Source organism: Leuresthes tenuis, unplaced genomic scaffold, assembly GCF_036924035.1.
Source record: "Leuresthes tenuis unplaced genomic scaffold, fLeuTen1.0.hap1 SCAF_11, whole genome shotgun sequence".
Lineage (NCBI taxonomy): Eukaryota > Metazoa > Chordata > Actinopteri > Atheriniformes > Atherinopsidae > Leuresthes > Leuresthes tenuis.
Genome location: NW_027325365.1, coordinates 6,363,960 through 6,385,286, shown reverse-complemented (window position 1 = coordinate 6,385,286; position 21,327 = coordinate 6,363,960). Strand labels below are relative to the sequence as shown.

The window sequence follows — 21,327 nt, the reverse complement described above, 5'->3', positions numbered from 1 at the left end:
ATTCAAATGGCCAGATTTGTTGTTTTGTTTAAATATTTTATGAGAAACTAATCCCTGTTTTGAAATAGAATTTTCCATTTTTCACATTTCATACGAGTGGTTAGTATGAAACAGCAAATTGACAAAAATATCTCCGTATGTTTTTCTGAAACTACTGCATTGGAAACGAGATAATAACACATCTACACCTGAGCTGCCAAAAACAGTTCCTGTGCTGAAGAAATGTTTGTTAAATAGTACAGTGCCTGGCTGAAATTACTGTGACCTGATCTTGAAATATTATTATGCCTTCAGCAGGAACCAATAAATCTGGTGCTGACGGAGCAGGAGATCATATTAAGAGATGAGCCAACATGTTTTGAGTTTTTGTGTTGGGAGGATGAATATTCTGCATACACAGTTATGTGTTTTTGAATCAGTTTAGATGACTGTCATTTTTTATTGACCGTTTGTGGAGAGTGTTTATTGTACCAGTGGCCTCTGTCTTCTGACGCCTCACTCTTGGCTTTGTAGCAGAAAAATCGCTCTCTCGCTGTTTCACTGGCTGATGCTGCTGGCAAGAGTCCTGGGAACCGACGGGGGGGAACAATCCCAACAAAGTGACATGAATTAATGTGACTAATTAACACCACGTTAATTATTTGTAAATTGCATGTTTGGGTACACATTACTTGAGAGACATATGCTGCTTGTCGTGTTAGCCCAAACAAGTACCAGCTAATCTGTATCTCTGGAGTGCCCCGCGACTGAAGACGGGCCAATCAGCACAGCGCAGGAAAACAAAAACACATGAGAGCGAGAAAGGAGTGAGGTGAGGTGAAGAGGGAGGAAAAATGAATAAGGTGGCCAAATATGTTTCATTTCTGGAGGTTTATTTTACTCTTCAGTTATTTTCATGCAGTTTTTTAGGCTTGTACTCTGCTGGTGAGTGCTAAAAGATAAATGATAGAATATTTTAACAAGGGGCTACAACATGTAGCCAGCAGTGAAAAAAGTGGAGCTTCCCTTCCATCCTCTAACGACTATATCTTATTGTTATTGAGTCAAACTGGGATTTTTTTTTCTTCTGCATGGTTCTTGCACCATTTCTTTTGTCTCTTTTTTCATTTTTATCTATTACATATATACAACTTATTTGGATTTCTTTGGTATCTTTGTTGGGAAAGCAATCAGTCAGACATAAATTATTTCATTCTCTTGCTTTCATTATTTATTACTGTGATTATTATTTTTATTGACGATTTGATTTAAACTACCTTAGATACCTCTATATTGCAACACCTCTGGTAAGCATCAACCTCATCAGGAGCCACCATTGTTTACTCTCATCACACTGAAAACTCACTTGTATAGCTGCCAGTAATTTACACTAATTCCTTGGAAACAACTCTGCATCAGCCTCGAAAATTGATTCTCGTATTTAATGTGAATCTCTTGAGATTCCAGATGCCTCTCAAGGTACCCTAATGTTCCTAACTGCACATTGCATTAAAATATTTGCATAAAGTCATGGATATTTGATAGCTTAGTGGGAAAAAAAATGGGATTAGTGAAAATAGGATAGATTGTTCTTGATATCCTAATATTTATTTTAAGACATACCGTTATTTTTTCTTTCATATCACTTACTTTTTTAGCATTGCAGATGAAAAGTGTATTAAAACATAGTTATCCTAATAGCTTAGAAGGCATCTTGCCTTTTTTTTTTATAAGTATAAGAAAAGAAGTCTTTATATTAAAGCTCTTAGGACTGCCACGATTAAATGACTGAGAATACACACAGGCATTAATAAAAAGAAGATTAAACTGTACAGATAAATGTTAAATGTTAGCTAAATGTCCCTTGAACGACCATATGGTAAGACAAGTGGATCTATTAACTTGCAGCAACTCAGCTAAATTTCAAGTTAGGGAGCTTAGAAACTATTTGAATGTCAGCCTCGAAGCTATCTGAAGAGAAACAACAGACTACTATGCTTGAAATGATCCAAGACTTGCTAGCATGGTTACCATTACATGCTTATCTATCACTCTGTCATCCCCGAGCTGCACACCCTTGGTTTTATTAGGACAGTTTTGGTTGAGGAGACACAACCAAAACTCTTGCATGGTTTGGTGAGATGGGCAAGAAGCAGATCTGTGAATCACCTGAGCATCACTCCTCCTTTAGTCCATCTCTCCATCTCACCCTTTCGCTGTTTCTCCCCCCTTCTGTTATTCTTCTTTCCGTCATGGACGAGCACTTTTTTTTTTTTTATCTTCCCTCCTGGTTTCCTCTACCTCTCACTGTTTCTCTCTTTCATCCTTTGCTCATTTTTGCCTTTCCCAAACCCCTCACCACCATCCGAGCCCTCACACCTCCTCCACCCCCTCTACCCTCCATCTCCCCCCTCCTCATCTCCTCAGAGCTCCTCCGCATTAGCAGTCAGCTCCACTCTTAGACGTACTTTGTTTTTCAACCGTGGTGGAGACCGAGAGAGGGAGGCAGCGAGATACAGAGAGAGTGAAGAGAGCATCATTTACACAGTCATCCACGCCGTGCAAACCCCGCAGCACCTCACAATCCCTCCTCCCCCCACAGCCACCGTTCCTGATGCCAAACATTTTATGTGTTATTTAGTCATGCCTGACTTTATCGAATTTGAAAAACATGCCAGTCACGGGTCCATCCTCCCCTGTCTTCTCCCCCTTCTGCCCCTCCTTACCAAACCACCAACACCATCCTCAGCTTAGACCCTACCATCTAGGTCTGACCTCCAGAACCTCTCAAACCGCTGTCTTTCGGGACATTTCACTTCTAAATTAAGTTTTATTCCCAGGCTTGATTCCCCCCTCTACCTCCTCCTGACCACCCACCCACCCTGGGGGAAAGAGAGAAAGAGAATAATTCTAACCAGCAGAGTGTTGACTCTAAGATGGATTATTTCTGCTTGAAATCAGAGGCCATGTGCTGCTGGATAATGTGGCTGCTCCCTTTTTTTTCTTTTTCTTTATCCCCACCAGTGTTCTAATATTGGAGATTTGACGGGCAGGGAAATGCAGAGCAACAGAGAGACTTGTTCCACTAGGCGAGGAACGAGATGCTAAAGGAAATCCCAATATGCTTGCCTTCATAATCCCAAAGTCAGGATTTAGGGTGGTTTTGTTTTATGCTGGTATTTAAATGTCAGAGATAGCTTGGTGGATAGAACAGCATGTCTAACACATGTATGCTCATCCTGGAGTTGAACTGCTGCTTAAATTTACGAATTGATAAATTAAATAGTTATTACTTTAAGCTACACATTATAGACTTCCCATTGTTAAGACGTTATAGACTTCACTCAATAATACTCATTTACTGAGCACAAATGTTTCAGTGTTTTATTTATTTTCAACTAAATCATAGTAATTTTTCCAAATTAGCTAAGATACAATCTTTCTGCGTACCCTTTTGGTAGGAGTAGTAGTGTTCCCATGTGTATCCTTGGATGTGTGTATAAAGTAACACATCCCCAACATTAACCTAAATGAGGTCATTCCAATTATCCAGTGGGATCCCATCAGTCTTCCTCTAAGAATGCGGAGCCTATATGTTTTATGTTTTGTGGGGACTATCTCAAGGTAAGTAACAGACATACAGTAGTCATAATACAAAGAAAGAGCTGCAAATGCTGCATCTTGCAAAATGTTTTCTCAGAATGGAATGCAGTACCATTCAGCAAGATGCTGCATTGGCAGCTCTTTCCTATATTATGAGTTCTGTGTGTCTGTTGTTCATGTTAAGATCATCCCCACAAAACAAAACATTTGCCATGATAATTAATCAGAACTGTAAGATCCTGAATGTTAAACTGCTGTGTTGCTCATAATTCACTTATATGAGGTAAAGGGATGCAGATACTCTTAAGAAGATATTCTCATTATACGCATAGAATAGAATTAAAAGAAGACAATTCTAATGCAAATGGTATTTTTAGAAGATGGGAAAGAATAGTTTGCAGCCAGGATAAAAAGTGTCATTTCAGGACGAAACAGATGCTGCCTCAGATTTCTTGTGCATTAGATGAGTAGCTGCCCTTGAGCAAGAAAGGTTGTTTAAGTGGAACTGCCCAGTGATGTTTGTATGAAGCCTGTGTTTGCAGTGCAGCTCTCAGGCGTGTATGTGTTTAGCAGTCTGAAGCTGCTGAACACATACGCGAGAAAATGAAAATAGCTGAAAATGAGTATTAATGTACAGCCTTATAGCCAGAGAAATAACAGCAAGAGCAGTGGACTCTTTAGGAATATGTTGCCAAGATGTGGTTCTGAGTCTCTCTGCAGATTGGGTCTGCACATCTGCTCAACACATAACTGAAACTGTAATAGAGAGCTCTGCAGTAACCAGAGCAGGCTGCAGTTTTGGTCTCAGGTGAAAGCTGTTTGACGCAGCTGCTCTCTGTTGGTGGTACGCAGATGTCTGATCGACATTTTTTGTTGTGCCCCCAAAACAGTCTTGCTTTGAGTACATTCTATATATTGATATTTCATTTTTAAACTTTCTCCTGGAGTTAATTAGGTTTTGACTATAACCACACTTTTTATCACAAAATATCTGCATGAACAACAGTACTGATTTAGTTCATATGTTTGGTTAAAATTTTAGAGCAGGAATATCATAAACTTGAGTTTTTTCAGTTTTTAAAATGTAAAACACTGTTAAGTTCTCTTGATTATCCTCTATTATTTGGATAGTTCATCTGATAAACTTGATATATTTAAGAATTTTTTTTAAAATAAGATATTTAATAAAAATTTTGGAGGCTTTTTTTGACCGTCGGTTTTGTTAGTTGGAAAAGACCTATGCATGGCTTTGTGTAAACACATGGTTACTTTTTTTCTGTGTATTCTGTTGAAAGAGGACACATGACATGATTTGAGGTTCTTAGTGGGGAGGTAAAGTGGGATTTTTACTCATGTTGCACAACCAGAGAGGCTTTGAGACAAAAAGAACCCCTGAGCTGTCAAGCTGAAGTGAAGAAGAGACGTTTTAAAAACCCTTCATGAGGAAACTCGTGTGAATTTTTCATTTTTGACTAACAGCCTTACTCACAAAATGCTATTTTTGTAATTAAAAAGTAAAGGCTGAGGAGAAAAAACATTCCAGAATAATCACTGCATCCTGCAAAGTACACCCAAATATTCAGGAAACTGTTTCTTACATGCCTTCTCTGTGCATCCATAATGTAATGGGAAATGTAAGCCTCACACAGTGTATTATCCGTGCTTCTCCTTGAAGCCAACTAACGCAGAGGAGATAGAAACCAGACAAAGCCTGAGGGCTATAAAACACCGAAGACACCCTCTCCCTCCCTGACTCCTCCTCCAGTTTTCATCATGCAGCCTGCTCATTTTCTCCTTAGACTTCTGCAGAAAGTTTGCACTGCAGAAGTTGTCCATCTCAATAAGTCAGCTTAATACTGCACTTTGTCATGGAACCTTATTATTCTGAAAGTCTGTGAAAATACCCTTTCCTTCACTTTCTGCTGCAGTCTCATTCACGTGAGAAATATTCAATGCTCAGCGTACTTATTATCCAAATTGCCATATCCTGAGTGAAAGGGACTGAGAGGCCAAAATTTATGATATTGTCTGTTGTTTCAAGAAAATCTTTCATCTTCAGACGTGTCGGAGGATGTGAACGTGCCTCTGTGCACAGGAAGATTTATTTGACACTTGCTTAAAGGAAAGATCAGATTTAATCTGAATAGTGAAAAGCTGTCCCGAAGCCAGCTCAGTGTTCAGGACACGGTTTTTTCATGCATTTCAGGGAAAAAAATGGTTGTTTCTGTAAGTCTATATTATGACTTTTGCTTTGATATTTCTGATTCATAAATTGACCTCAGTTACAAGGACAGCTGCTGCTCAATTAAAATATGTAAATGCAGGTTAATTCGTATATTTTATTATTACTACAGTGCTGTTAAATGATTGTACTGATTTCTGTAGGTTGATGGGTTTTCAGCTTTAACAAGACTGGATATGAGTGTTCTTTAAGTTGTTCATCCAGAGATTTCTAAAGGTTGAGTGGGTGAAACAGACCTTTTGATTTCAGAAACGCAAGCAACTAGATGTGATGCACAAAGAGCTTGAATTCAAATCAATGGACAGCAGATTTAATAATCTAACTTCATACATTGATTTTCTAATGATATGAAAGGATCACTCAGCATTATGTTTGCTTGGAAATGTTTAAACCAGTCATTGGAATACCAGATTAGCTTCAGAGATTTTTTACAGCTTTTTGTGGAATTAATCTGAAATATTATTACACTATTTCCTTTGCTGTTATGCTCTTCTTACTACATTATATTTTCAATTTTAGTGTGCGTTTCCCCGAGGATTTAATTTTCATTATCATGAATTTCAAATGTGTTGCTTATATATTTATTGAATGTCCAGGTTGAAATTTGTTATTTTGCACTAAAATTTAAAAAAGAGAAATATACAAATTATCATGAAGGCATGAAGGATTATTGTATAGGTATGAAATTGCCAAAGATTATAGTATTTTCATACAGTGTTTAGGTTGAAATAAGGTAATGATTTTTGTTATTTCTGATTGAAATTAGAGGCTTGTGTTTTAATAAAGAAAAATTATTTTTGGACTGCAGTTTTCTGACTTTTTATATTAAGAACGCATCATTTTTTTGTTGTGGCAAAATTAAATGTGTAGTTTTACCCCGACTGAAATAGTTTTTCACATTTATCTTTAGAATTAGATAAAGCACTCTCATTTCTGCTGGTGTTTCCGTTTGCCAGGAAGTGATTACCTCAGTTTGCACTTGAGGAAGCAGAAAGTAGCCTAGCTCCTTCCAAAGTTCACAAATATGTCTATCAATCATTTTAAGTTCTCTAATTACCTCTTTTGTGTACAAACAGAGGTGTGATGTTAAAATATTAGCCTAATTTGTGGAGCTGCAGTACTGGCACAAAGCCAGACCAGCTACCTCCTGCTGTTCCCTGTATGTATGCTAAATTAAGCTAATTTTCTCTCCTCTTTAGCTCAGTGCTTAAAGACATCAGGATTTTCATCAGCCTGATGGCAAAAAAACAAACAAGCCAAATTATTTCTTTAAGGCTTAGAAAGTTGTGTGGTCCTGGTATCTGTGCAGAAACTCATGTATCGCACCAGCAAAATATTTCAACCAGTAAGTAATAGTAGCAGCCTGTCTTCATGTACAATATGTAATTATTATGAAAGGACTACACCTGTATTGGCCTAAAAATGGTACAGTTAGTATCAGCAACACACCTCATAGTGGTACCAGTATTACTGTCTGTTACCATAGTAGTGCCTGTATTTTATTCTGCCTGGACTCTTCTCTCCACATCATTTCATACTTAGGCTCCTTCTATTTTTATCAACTCTGTCCTCTCTTTTGTTTCCCTGCAGCAATCGGCCGGACGTTGATCCCCCGTTATTTCAGCACTGTGTTTGAGGGAGGTGTCACCGAGCTCCACTACATCCTCAAACACTCCAAGGAGTCCTTCCACAACTCCTGCATCACCCTGGACTGCGATCAGTGCACCATGGTCACTCAGCACGGGAAGCCAATGTTTACAAAGGTAGAGTCTCACCCCTGAGTTTTTCCCACAATGAATAATTGATCACCGGTTATGATAATGGCCAAAATGATGTGTTAAACTGATTAAAGTCCATTTACACTCTTTGATTCTTTTTTCATGCTTTCTTTCATGTTGTCTCTGGTTTTTGCTGTCATACAAGGGATGTTATTTCTGTCTGAGTGAGGGAATTATAAAGCCATATAAGATCTTCTTAGTTCCTATTTACTTTCAATGTCTATCCCAGCTCCCTGGGAGAGTGGATATTTCTTTACACCACTTAAGCAAGATTATATAACAGTTTGTTTAACTTTGAAGCCAAATTAGGAATGTAAGTGTACCATCTTAAAGTTGTACCTTACATTTAGTTCCTTATGCCAAGAAATGTCACACATACCCTTGTTTTCTCTATTCACTTAATAGCATTTTGACCAGATCTCTTTTCCCCTTGAGAAGCAATTCTCATGTTAAAGATCTTGACAGATTCTGAACCCCGCAAAAATTCCATAGGCAATATCGCCGGGACAGGAATAAGATGTTTAAAGTATGACTTATGTTTGGACAGAAGCAAGAAAAGCAGAGGAAACTAATTGCGTAGATGAAATAATTCAAACCTGACACAAAGGTCTTCTGAAAGCAGCAAAGCTGAGCTCATCCGCTTTTGTCTTTGGGGAGAGAATCCCCCTGTGAGCTGAAGGGAATATCTGCTTCAGCACAGTCTGATCCAGATGGCTCGCTGACTCTGAGTGTTCTTCTGCTGACTGTCTAAATGAATCTGAGGCCAGATACCTTGTCAGCGCTGAGCAACCGAGCTAAAGGGATTCCATGTTCCCTGTTCCATGAACGCTGCTCTGAAGCACCGGACCGGATTGCTCTGACATTAAACAGCTATATGCCCTCTTGTTTTCAGGACTTGCCAGTATGCACTTACTCTTAGGTGAGGATATGTGTGTGTGTGTGTGTGTAGTGAGTAGAGTCCAAAATGAACTCTTTGGCTGACCTGCCAAAGGCTGTGATGCTGCAAAGTTAATTAGAAAAACATCAGAGTGGAAAAGATCTATTTAACTTTTAGAGAGAAATTAAAAGCATGCGCCAATGGGCTGATATTATTTTCTTTTAGTTTTCAGAGATAATTGCCTAAAATAAAAATGATCTTGCTGTACATTACTTATATGTCTATTATGGCATTGATTTGCCTTTTCCTGACTTGCATTTGGATATTAATTCTTTAATTTCTTAAACACTGCATTATCAAAGATTGAAAATACTTACTGGCAAACACAAACGCTTTGTTATTGGATGATATATAGTTGAGCCTTACCAGAAACAGAGTTTTAAGATAACACAGCCACCAATGTTTAACCCTGAAGGGTGACTGTTTTCACTTCATTGGAGCCTCACATTGTATATCATAAGTAAATTGGATGAATTCAGTACTGTAACAAATAAGCAAATTATTTATACATTTAATCTAAGGATTAAAATTTGTGTCCTGCCTTATTATCAAGTTATTTACCACATTAAAACTCTATATTAATGTACTTACAAACTCACAAACATTTTAACAGTATTCCATAAATTTGGTCATGAAAGACATTTTGAATGAGATGTGTACTGAGGAGGATAGCGCTAAATCACTAATATAGCTCATCTGCCAGTAGCTAATGTGACCAGATACTGTATATTCTTTGGGTTCTACGTTATACCCCAAAGTAAAAAAAGTCATAGTTAACGAGATGTTTGGCCACCTTTATCAGCCAAATGGGACATGTTTCTATGTAGAGCAGGTATTGGTCACACTGGAGTGTTTTTAAATCTGTTCTTAAGAGTTCATTTGCCTCCTTGACACAAGACCAGCAATATGGAGTTTTAGCTGCCTCCACTGACACCTTCCTTCATAAAGTGATTAACTAGACTGGAACTGAGTTATGTTTGGAAAGTATATTCTCACACACAGTTTTATATGATAAGTTTGCCGCAAATCACATGCGATATGATAAAGATTTGTCTTTCAAGATGAGTCATCAGACTTAAAGTATCCTGTTGTTTTACAGAACAAGAAAGAAGGATGTTGATATCATAATTATCTCAGACAATTATCACAATGGCACATAATTAGAACTTTAGAATATTTAATTTCTTCCAATTTAGTGTCTTTGTTAATTTGCTCAAACCCCTGCATGATGTATGATCCCTTTATTAATTGTGACTGAACAAGTCTCATGCAAAGATTTCTAAAAATCTCACATTTTTTCTCCGTCATTGTTCCACTTCTGATATATGAGCTCCACGCAATCACCAAATCTGTTGTAATAGCCTGACATTTTTACTGTAATTTCTGAGGATTTTCTTATTTAGCTGTGAAGCACAGGACCATTTTTTAGAAGTCTGCTGTTGTTTCAGATGTGACGGATGTTTACCATGTTGAGTGCATGTTTATGTTAGTGTATGCTCAAATTCATGTGAGAAAGGTGGTGCCAGTGTTGCTGATTGTACGATGAAAAAGGGGATTTTATCAGCAGTATGCAGCTGAATCGGGTGCCTCTCAGCTGAAGGACAATGAACTACTGAAGAATAAAGGAGAGCTGGAGCAGCTTTTCATTGTGCAAACAGACCAACATTTCAACATCATTGTGTCTTCATCAAAGTCAAGATGGACACAGAGTCAAGGCAGGCAATTATAGTCAACCTAAAACAGGTGTGCTTAAGCCATTGGACAAGTGGTTGAAAAGGTTATGGGGCTATTTGACACCCAGTACAAGGTTGAGGTTTACGATAAAAAATGTTCACATTGCTTTGTTGAGAGACATATTGGATCTATACTATGAATACTTTGTTAGGAAGCCCTTTGTTAGTTATTAAGAATTGAATTTGTCTTCTTTTCTTTAATCCTTCACATGCCAGCTGTTCATATTTGTATATCCTGTTGGTGAAAGGTTGGATTTGATAGTTTTGTTGATGTTGTTGACCTTCCATCATCAGTGAATGGCATGGTTCATCATGTCTTCATGCTATGTCGTATTTTTCACTTTTATCTCTAACTTTTTTAATTTTGAAGGATATTTTTTTTCTTTGTGGTTTAGGATGTGTAGTATGTGGATGTCTATTATGCTAAACTACCCCCTTCTATCGGCTGTCTAAGAGGCTTGTAACCAGGTTTAACTATTTGTTGACTATAATTGCCAGCCTTGATTCAGTCTCCACCTTGACTCTGATGAATACACAGTGGTGTCGAAATGTTAGTCTCTTTGCACCATTAAAAGCTCCGAGAGCTCCAGCTCGCCTTTATTCTTTGGTAGAAAGGTGACTTTTGTTGGGTGGGGGTAGGGCATGTGCGAATGTGTTGGTGGGTGTAGGTAGGTTTAAAGGGCTCTTTTTATTATTGTGTTAGCAAATGAGTGTGAAATGTCTCAGAAATTGCATGCAGGACATGTCTTTTCATGTTGCTGTTATTTGGTTTTTGTAAACAAGGCTTTTCAAAAGCAGCAGACCAAAAAAAAAAAAGGGAAAAAAAAGGGGGCCATAATATATAACAAGTGTCAGATATTAACCGTACAGAATGGGAACAGAGTAGGCCAGGCCTGGTCAACAAAAAGCTAAATTTGATGCTTGCAGCCCTGCTCTCTTTTCATCTTCACCTAAATTGGATGAGAAGAATTAATTCATTAGAAAAAAAAAATTCCAATAACTGAGCGTGTTCAGTCTGAGCTCCCAGCAGCAGCAGCAGCAGCAGCGAGCCTGCAGCTCTGGAGGCCCGAATCTCAATCAGCTCTGCCTCGCCTCGCTTTCCTCAACCACCACCACCACGCTTCATCCCCCCTCGCTCATCCTCCTCCCTGACTCGCTCGCTCATTCTCCCCTCTCCCTCCTCCCCCGCTACACTCGACACACACACATAGACACGCACACCCGCATCCTTCATCCCTAGAGAAATCATCCCCAGCTCCCAACTCGAGCTCTTGCTCTGCCTCTCTCTCTCCCTTTTTCTGTCTCTTTCTGCTCCCGTCTGTGTCTTTCAAAACGTCTGATTCTGCCCCATATTTAAAGAATTATCCTGGCTTATTAAAAGTTGTGTTATATTTGTAGTTTTGAACATCTTTCAAAATCAGTTGTAATTGTTGAAATCTGGGAAAGCTGAAATTACTTTTATTTCTTTTATTGTAAATAGAAAATGACATACTATGAATGCCCTTGGCTGCAAACTCTAACCGATGACATAGTGGCTCACTCATAGCCGTGCCCCCACACCACAGATGTGCCCCAGTGAATCCAACAGGTATCAAATAAACTCAATAGTTAGCCGGAGTTATCTGGAAGAACAAAGCAGAGGCTTGTTTTAGAGCTATTGAGAAAGCTGTTTGCACAGCGGCTTCTAGGTTGAACTGCATAGTGGTATTTTATTTTTTGTTTGTTGGGTGTATACTAAGGCTTTAATATTAGTTTTAGTGAAATACATTTGGCTTTACCACCACATGAGATTGGTTTAGATATATTTTTGTTAGATTTATGGACTATTGTTTGCTCTGACATTCATAGTTTCTGATTGTTTTCCAGAGAGACTTTTGTGTTGCTGTGAGAACCAGAAATCAAAAATCTCAGCTGAGACACTACACATTTATGATATGTTTGTGTTCATTGCTCATTTCTTACACTTGGATGTAAATTAAAACCTCAACACAACGGTACAAGTGAGTTGTATGATGAAGCCTTTTTGAGAAGTGAAAAAGATTTGCATGCGGTGAAAATTAAAAGTATCAGCTAATATTCTTTGAAAATACTTTAGAGATAGAGGGTGTCAGCGATATGTCTTGAGAAACTCAAATCATTGGTAAGTTTTACATGAACCTTTCAGCCATAGACCTCACAAGTAATACTGACGGTATCATAAAGCCACTGCACACCAACATTTACTGTGCTGCAATGTGTACTGAGATTATCGTTCAGAGTCACAGACCAACCAAACAACCAAACCACAACCTGTTTCAGCACAATACTGTAGAAAAATGGACAACATATATTCAAATACAGTGACATCAGTGAAAGGCTTTTATTGGCAGACTCATGCATGAGTTTGACTGTAGTTCATGTTCCCTGACTGCAGTTAAAATCATACAGATGCTACTTCTTAAGTAGTTAAGAGCAGGTTATGCTCTTTCTTCCTTTTTATTCATGTCATTCCTTATATGTCTGGGTGGTGCAGTCTAACGAACGGACGGTGCCAGAGTGGTACTAAGAGTGGGTGGTGTTCTCCAGGTATGGGGCTCACAAGGCTGAGAGGTGTTGACAAGGTGACACAGGGTGCCAATTTGAGCAAATGCTTCCAACCTCCCAGCCGCCCCCAGTATCCCGACACTTCTATTCAGTCCCCAGCAGGCCTTGCTTTTCCTGACCAGTGTGTGTTAGCGCAGAGGGCTCGGTCCTTGTTACCGGTGCCCAGCTGGCGTTTGTGCATGCTGGGAAGCGAGCAAAGAGCAAAAGGCGAGCTTGTGACACACTGATCTCAGCTCAAGTGGATTTAATTCAATGAGTTTTTTTTTTCTTTCTGGAAAAAGAGTGGCTGTGAAATAATCAACGTGTCTGTACTGTTCTTTTGTTGCAATCGTTCAGAGTTCAATTAGTCAACCTCTTTTCTGAACAGACGACCCTAACTGTGATATATGTCTGTCATATTAAGCTTAATGAGAAGTTAATGGTTAGTGTTGCATAATGTGCATAATATGTTATGCACGGCATACATGACTATACATTAAATAGGATCAGAGTTCACTTTAAGAGAGCTGTAGTTCTTTGTGTTCCATTTAATGCTCAGTAAGTCCAGTTGAGTTTAACATTATTTTTTTGTGTTGTCTTTTCAGTGCTTTTTGTTGTCTTCTTGTCATTGAACTCGACATGTGCTAATTGAGTTCTTTCGTCATATTTCACTTGCCTGATTACGTTTCTGGAAAGTGTTCGTGACATTGACCTTTTTTAGCAGAACACAGTGGATGCAGTCACAAAACATGGGGTGAGAAAGAGGGGACATACTAACAAAGACTGCTCTGCCCTCTTAGAGCAAGAACACTGAAACATCCCAGTGACATGCTGTTCTCACTTTGCAGTACAAGATCCACCACTGTAGGACAACATTCTTGCTTTAAGGTTGCAGCTAATGATGATTTATGTAATCAATAATTGTGTTATATAAGATGTTGATCCATAACCCCAAAAATGTTCAAATAACTAAAAAGATAAATAATAAATCTGGCAGATACTCATGTGAGAAGCAGCAGGCAGTAATCTTTTATTTTTATTTTCCGATGAAGTCTGATCATTTTTGAGGCCAAACTCAACATATATGTGAAGTAACGCACCATAATAACAGTTCATACTAAAAAAACTTGGTATGTTCTGGCACCATTGCTCCTTATTTATACAAACTGGTGAGCTGCAGTGTTATAACACATCTACTGTACGTAGTCTGTTGCTGTAACTGAGGATATCCTGTTTATATTCAACAAAAGTAGAGATGAAAGCTCATAATAATCAATTTAATGACCTTTTACTCCTCTGTTAATTGATTGTCAGGTTGAGGTACAGTATTGAATAGTGTCTTAGCAGCAGGACACTGTTATTCTTTCTTGCTCTTCTAAGACAGAGATTCCCGGATCTCAGCCCCGTTGTGTGGAAGATTTATGACCCTGCTCTTAAATCAATGGGGACTCTCTGTGAGGGGCTGTACCATTTAATGGAACACTTTCTAATTCAATGGGATTTTCTTCCTTTTAGTTTTCATGAGGGAAAACTATTTAGCTAAAAATAATGGTTACAACCATTGTGAGAAATATTAGGTTTTACCAACTGACTATCACTATGGAGAGATAAATAGGTTGTATGATTGAATCTAAACTGGAATCTGTGGGGGGGGGGGAGCCAGTCCTGACTGCTTTTTTTGTCTCTGCATCAGTGCCACTAAGACAAATTCCTGCACATTTAGTACTTGGCAATTAAAGTGATTTTTTTTCCTTTTTTTTAGTCTGGTACTGATTTAGGCAATTTACCAATTTCTTCAGAAGCAGAAAGCTTGCAGAGACAAACGGGAGTAATAGTAGAGGCAATGCTAAAGACACAGTTTGCACTATGGAACCAGGAATCAATAGTGTATTGTTGTTTCACTGTGGGCAATAGACCTGGAAAGCAGCATCATAAGACACAGGCTCACTAGTAAACACAATTTAAGTTATTTCACAGCTGGTGGGTAAATGGCATGAATCTACAAAAAGCACACTTTCACGAATGATGTAAAGAATTACTTGTTTTTCATGCCTTTATATTTGGTCTTTTAATAGGTTTCAGCTGCCAGGGGGAAGAAAAATCCTCCACTACATAATTACTATGATGCATTTCCATTCAAAGGAAGAAAAAAAACAGCAAAGTTGCAGTATATACATTTCTTTTCACTATTCAATTACACTTTAAGTTTTGTGAATTAATTACAAGGTTCCTACTTAAAATTCAAATGCAAATATGTGGTGTAATCCTTTTAAGACTGAGCTTTAAGGCTTTTAAAATGCATAGAAATTGTGTTGTGTCCCATACATCTGTAAAGTGTTAAGTGGCAGAGACCGCTAAAAAACAGTGTTAAGCCTTCTGACAATTTCCAACTTGTGAGGGTTTTAAATGGCTTATTTGATCTAAAAATATATACAAACTTTGTGTAAAACAAGGTGGTTTTATTCTCAGAGGTTACAATTAATGCTTTACCCTTCCTTCCACTCGGAGTCCTGAGACTTTTTATATGGATTATATTTTATATGGACAAAATACAAAATATATTGCACTATATGAATAGGATAATTTCAAATGATAAAATAAATAGCACTGTCATTGTCCATCAAACACCACAGATTATTTCCAAACACTACCTAAATCTAACCCACTGGTTTGTTTCAGGTTACTCATTTACTACTGATTTTATTAGTATAACTTGTATTAATTACAAAAGTTAATACTCTGAGGGAAAGTTACAGCAACACAGACACCAGCCAAGTGGTGGAAATTGTCTGAATAAATAGTATTAATATTATTATTCTTGTAAATATGAGTAATAATTGTGATATATTTGATAATATATTGAAATCTACAGTGTAAACTCATCACATGTAGCAACAATGCGACAATGATAATAGAATAGAAATGCAATATTAACACAATGCCATGAAATATGGAATAGAAATAAAAATAATATGACTGTATATATAGTATAAACATACAATGATAATAACACAGTAGGAATTGTAATTGAGATGACAAGTGAGATAAAGTATTGGATTTAGTTTTTCTACATTGATAGAATAATGAATAGTAGTAGTAGTTAATAGTGGGTGCCATGTTATAGCCAGGTATGCAATAGTTGATTGTAGAGCTAAACTTTTCCTGAGTGATTCATATTTGAATCTCAGTTGCACAAAGAGTGAGAACATTGCACAGCGTCCACATTTCCAGTCGACAGCACAGAGATGGTTTTGCATTCAGGGTTTTCGGAGCAGTTGAAACCGAGTGTGTAGGCACGTGACCAGCAGAGGTAGTTGGATGGGAATTGGGGAGATATGGGTGAGGAGGGGGAGGGCTGTGGTGGTGGGATGAAGGGGTTTGGGGGTGGGGGTTCAGTATGGCCGCTAGCCTCTTTCTTGTTGATCCTCAGGAGACCATCTGCGCTGGGGGCATTGATTAGAGTGTGTCTGGTGGGATTACATCTTTGCTGTTGCCATGCCAACTAATCAGCTGATTTATTTTTTTCTCCCCCTCTCTCTGTCTGTCTCTCCATTTCTCTCTCGCCCCGTTGTCACAGCAACGCAATACGAGAGAAGCGCAAGAGTCCCAGCAAGCGATGGATTCAGCTAAGGGGGCGAAAAAAAAATATTTTTTTCCCCTCACTGTTTCCCCAGCTCTGTCTCTCTGTCTCCTCCTAATTGGCAACTCTCTCTGACCTGAAGTTCTTTTGTCTCTGGCATAAAAACACACCCATCTCCACATTACATTTATTTTCGCATTCTAGAAATAGCTAAATGGTTAAGAGTCCTTAGGATCGAGTTAATATTGGGAGCATAAAAGCTACAAGTCCTTGAACAAATTACAGAAATGAGATAAATCTCTTCCAGCATTTTTCCTTTTTTTATTTTTTTTTATCAAACTCATGCCAGATCAATAAACTCTGATTTCTTTTTCAAATTCCCTGGCAGCTGCCTGCCAGCCAATTAAAGATTACTGAAAAGAACTATGAACTAACACTAAATATGTGGTCTTTGTCTAGGTTTGTACAGAGGGTCGTATGATACTGGAGTTTGCCTTTGATGACCTGATGAGGATCAAGACCTGGCACTTTACCATCCGGCAGTACCGGGAGCTCATCCCCCGCAGTATCCTGGCCATGCACGTAAGTGTGACATCATTAGCACGCGCCACAAAACCTACATTTGCCTGCTTTGAATATAGATTCTTTATCATACTAACAAGCGTCATGTGAAATTTAGAAGCCAATAAAGCTGTTTGGACGAATTTTTGCAAACCAATTTATTGCAGACATCAAAGACCTCAGAGGATAAAAAAAGAGCCCTTGTTTGGAAAAAAAAAACAAGGTCGAATGAATAATCTGCTTAATTCCACTAAATGTAACACACATTCAGTCACAGGAGCTTTGGAGAGAGCAGAATGTTCTCTGTTTTCAGCAGAATTTAAAGTGAAAGTGCACAATGCAGCACTGCTGTTAGAGAAGAAGTAAACAAAGCCAAGTTATACATGTATTCACACTGGCTCCCAGTGCTTTTATACATTTCAAGGATCCGAGCGTTGCAAAACTCTCTTAAACCTAAATGCAATGGCAATTTTTTATGTCAGTATCATGCATAGATTGGTGCTGAGGTCACTAAGTAATGCTAACAATCTTTCAAGGTAACATTACGGTAACTCTTAACAATGCACGTGTCTGATTAGAATACGGTTACAGTATGTTGCAGCTGCATGAGCTTTGATATGCAAAGAGAAATCAAAGGTCACTGTTGTTTTCTCTAATATAATCCATTCTTTAACAGAAAAATTTAGTTTAATCCAATATGAACTACTCTAATTCTCTTTTTTCTGATTAGTTTATTTGCATTAAAGATTAGAATTTGAAAATAAACATTGTATTAGCTACTGTAGCTGTCTGTGTCTTCTAGATAATTTAAATATCCCATTTATTTTGAATATTAGTGGACAAAATATCTATAAAATATGTCTATGCTTATTTTTTTATTTGAATGCCAGCAACAAAGCTGAGATGAGCAGTGACATACTAGAGCCAGCTTCTGTGATGATATGGGGTTGCATGAATGTGCATGACATATGTGCAGTTCATATCAGTAAAGGTAACGTAAATGATACATAGAGGTTTTTGAGCAGCATATGCTACCAACCAGACCAAGTTAAATTCAGAGAAGGCCTTGCTTATTTCAGCAAGACAATGACAAATCACATGATAGGAATATCTCAATATGAGCTCAAGCAGCGTTTTTTTATTGATTTGTACGGAGTTACCAACCACACTTAAACTCCAATCTCTGCGCTTTTATATCAGTGCTGGCAGCTGATTGTTTTTTTTTCTTCTTTTTTTTTTATGTATTTAGAATAGAAAAAACTAAAAACAGCATGAATAAAGGTTTATTTTCGTAGTGTATTGCAGAACTACTGAGGCAAGCATATACATGGTGTTGATTTGAATAAATTTAATTGACTTACTTTGTGTAGTTTGCAAATGTACCCTATAGGAAAATGCCATGGATGTAGTTAATCATTATCAGGGATAAAAGATCAGGACATCCGTGCCACATTTTTGCATGTTTTACCAGAGCATGGCTCTGTAACAAAGGTGATAACCTGGCCTGCCTGCAGTCCAACCTTTCACCCACTGAAAACATATTACACATCACGAGACGGAAAACAACAAAGAGGTCTCAAACTCTCAAGCTGCTGCATTCATCAAGCACAAATAGGAAATATTTTGCCTAATGACATAGATGACAGCAATTTGTTTCCTCAGTTCCCAAACACTCATGGAAATGACGCAACACAGTGGTAAACATACTTCTCTCTCAATTTTGTGTCTGTATAACTGGCATCAAATGCAGAATAAGGGTATATGATAAGAAAGATAAAATCCCTTTGAATATTTAAGTATGTGTTCTGTATTCCAGATCAAGGGACTAAATGATTTATGAATCAATGAATTCCAGTGAAGGAGAGTGTTGTTTTTTTTTCTTCATAGAAGTCCAAAATGCTGATTAAAAAGGTTGTTGGTAAAGGTGTTGGTTTTATTGCAATAAAATCAATAATTGTAGCTTATCTTACATTAGTTTCACTCATGAGTAGTTGATGTACATGCACCTGCTCTCGTTTGCTTGATAATTTAAGTAGTATTAATTTCCACAACATTTTGTGTTACCCTCATGGACCTAAACGTGTAAGAGCCAGCTTTTCTTTTCGGCCAAATCTTAATATAAATTTCCTTCACCGATAAATTGGCCCCTCTGGGTATTCACATCCTGTAGAATGGGATATTGTAGGGTGTTGTGTGATTGAGTCCGATCTTCAGTGATTTGTGTTTGAGTTCCTTCTTTTGATCGCTGCCTGGGCTAATGAAATCAGATAGTCACATGGGAGTCAGAATAGGAAGGTTTAAACTACAGATTCTAGTACAGATGTAGCTGCTTTGGAAGTGAGGTGTTTGAAAAAAGAATGAGAGTTTCTTCCTGATATAGTTTTGAAGTGTATGAAGAATTGTCCTGTAATTGCTTTGATCGCTCACCAAATCGGAGTCAGAGATGGCACGTGTATCAAATATTTTTCAATAATTGAAATAGAGGTTGACCAAGCTCTGCAGCTTCATGGTGTAAAAAATACTTCTAATTGTAAAAAAATAGAAAATTAAAAGTTAGCTAAAGGGACATGAACTTACTGTTTGCATTCATTCAATCCAAGGACAAATAGCAAGTGCGTTAAACACCAGAAAGGACAAAGAGTTTTAGATATTTTTTACCTTTAAAAGGTAAGTATTACTGGCAGTAACAGCAGAATGCTGCAGTTCTTGCAATGCCCACTAGATGCTGACTTCAGAAAGTTGTTTCTCAGTAAGAAAACTGTCATATTTTTACTCTTTTTAAGTTAACCTTGAAGGATTATTCTTATAGTTTCTCTTGGTTATACATTTTGAAGATGTCTAGATCCTTGACTTAAGTTAAAGGTTGGTTATTACTAAATATTTGCCCTTATTATTGTTTCATATCATATTTCATATTTACGTATTTGTAAATAAATATATATATATATATATATATATATATATATATATGGACAAATTTAAACAAGACATAAGATTGTTTATTAATAGCGGGGAAGGGGTAGGGTTGCATAAGCTTGTGCTTCTTCCTACTCCTTTTTGAGCATGTTAAGTTATTAGAGATACTATTTGTTTGTTACCTAATGGTGGATTTACTGATGAGCTTATTATAAGTTCTTTACATATAGATGATTAACTAAACATGTAACAATGGTATATATTTTGTGAAATCCTAATTTGTCTTAACCTGGATCATGTAACCGTCACATTTAAAAGTGCAGCATTTCTATCTTAAAGTACCACCACTGAGGTACCTCTGAGTTATTCATACGAGTCGATTCAGTTGCACCTCTGCTTAGCAGTGGCTTTGCTTCTCTCACATTTAATTTGATGCATATGCTGTAGATGCGCACTGACACCGTCTTCATCGTTTTAACTTTGCATTTGAACCACGGCCCCGTATCTAAATTCTGAATATGTTTGTGGTTTGCTGTGCCTCTGTCGTCTCTGTTCCATGTGTGTTAGTATTTATTCAGGTAACTACACAAATTGTTAATACATCACAGCGCTGGTGGTGCCAAAAAAAAATGTGCGTACATTACGTTAATCCTAATTCTACTTGATGAGTAAAGTAATTCAGACTGTGACCCGTAGGCTGCCAAATAATGCACACTAGTTCAATTCTCCCGTCACTCATGTTGGTCTGCTGACGGTACAAAAGGACTCTCTTGCTTCACTCTTGACTTTCTCCACACAGAGATGCGACTGGAGATAGATTCATGCATTTTTCATGAGGCAGTGAATGCAAGTGTGCTTGCTGCTTCTGCTCAGTCTGGGCTATGTTTTGCTCTGTCAATACCTACAGCTTTTTATGATGTGAATGCTTATTTGTGGAGCTGCAAACAAGCTCGGTGAATAATCACGTGTCTTCACATGCATCACTTTAATTGCCAGCTTGGCTTTTTGTTTTGTTTTTTCTTTGCTTTCCTATTATTGAAAATATATCCTTCACTTCTTCCCTTCTACTGTATAATCAGAGATTTGTAAGTTTGGATGGTTCTTAATCATTTGCGTGTGTCTAACCAATTCACTGGATCACTTTAGTGTTAATGTACGCTTCATGAAAGCAGAACACACAATGCCTGCATTTCCTATTACAGTTTTCAGTAACGTATCATTATTTATTTAATATCATATTTAAGCTGGATTTGATGTCAGCAATGTCATCGAATCCAGTTACGGTAGAAAAAAATACATGTAATGAGAGAAATGTGTGAACATTTTGATTCTGTCGTTGATTAGCTACCCAATTGGCAGGGGGGATAATGAAAGATTAAAATGTTTCCCTTCATGTTCACACGGACATAACTTCTTTATTTTCATTTTTCTGCCGC

The 21,327-nt window shown here is 37.7% G+C and overlaps 1 protein-coding gene across 2 annotated transcripts in view; it reads left to right on the top strand.

Annotated features, from left to right (window-relative positions):
* ldb2a (LIM domain binding 2a) overlaps window positions 1-21,327 on the top strand; it is an 86,861-nt gene that overhangs the window by 48,540 nt on the left and 16,994 nt on the right. For both annotated transcript variants that reach the window (XM_072395219.1, XM_072395218.1), the window contains exons 3-4: window positions 7,415-7,587; window positions 16,874-16,996. In XM_072395219.1, the coding sequence (XP_072251320.1) occupies window positions 7,415-7,587; window positions 16,874-16,996 (296 nt within the window). The remainder of the gene's footprint in view (window positions 1-7,414; window positions 7,588-16,873; window positions 16,997-21,327) is intronic.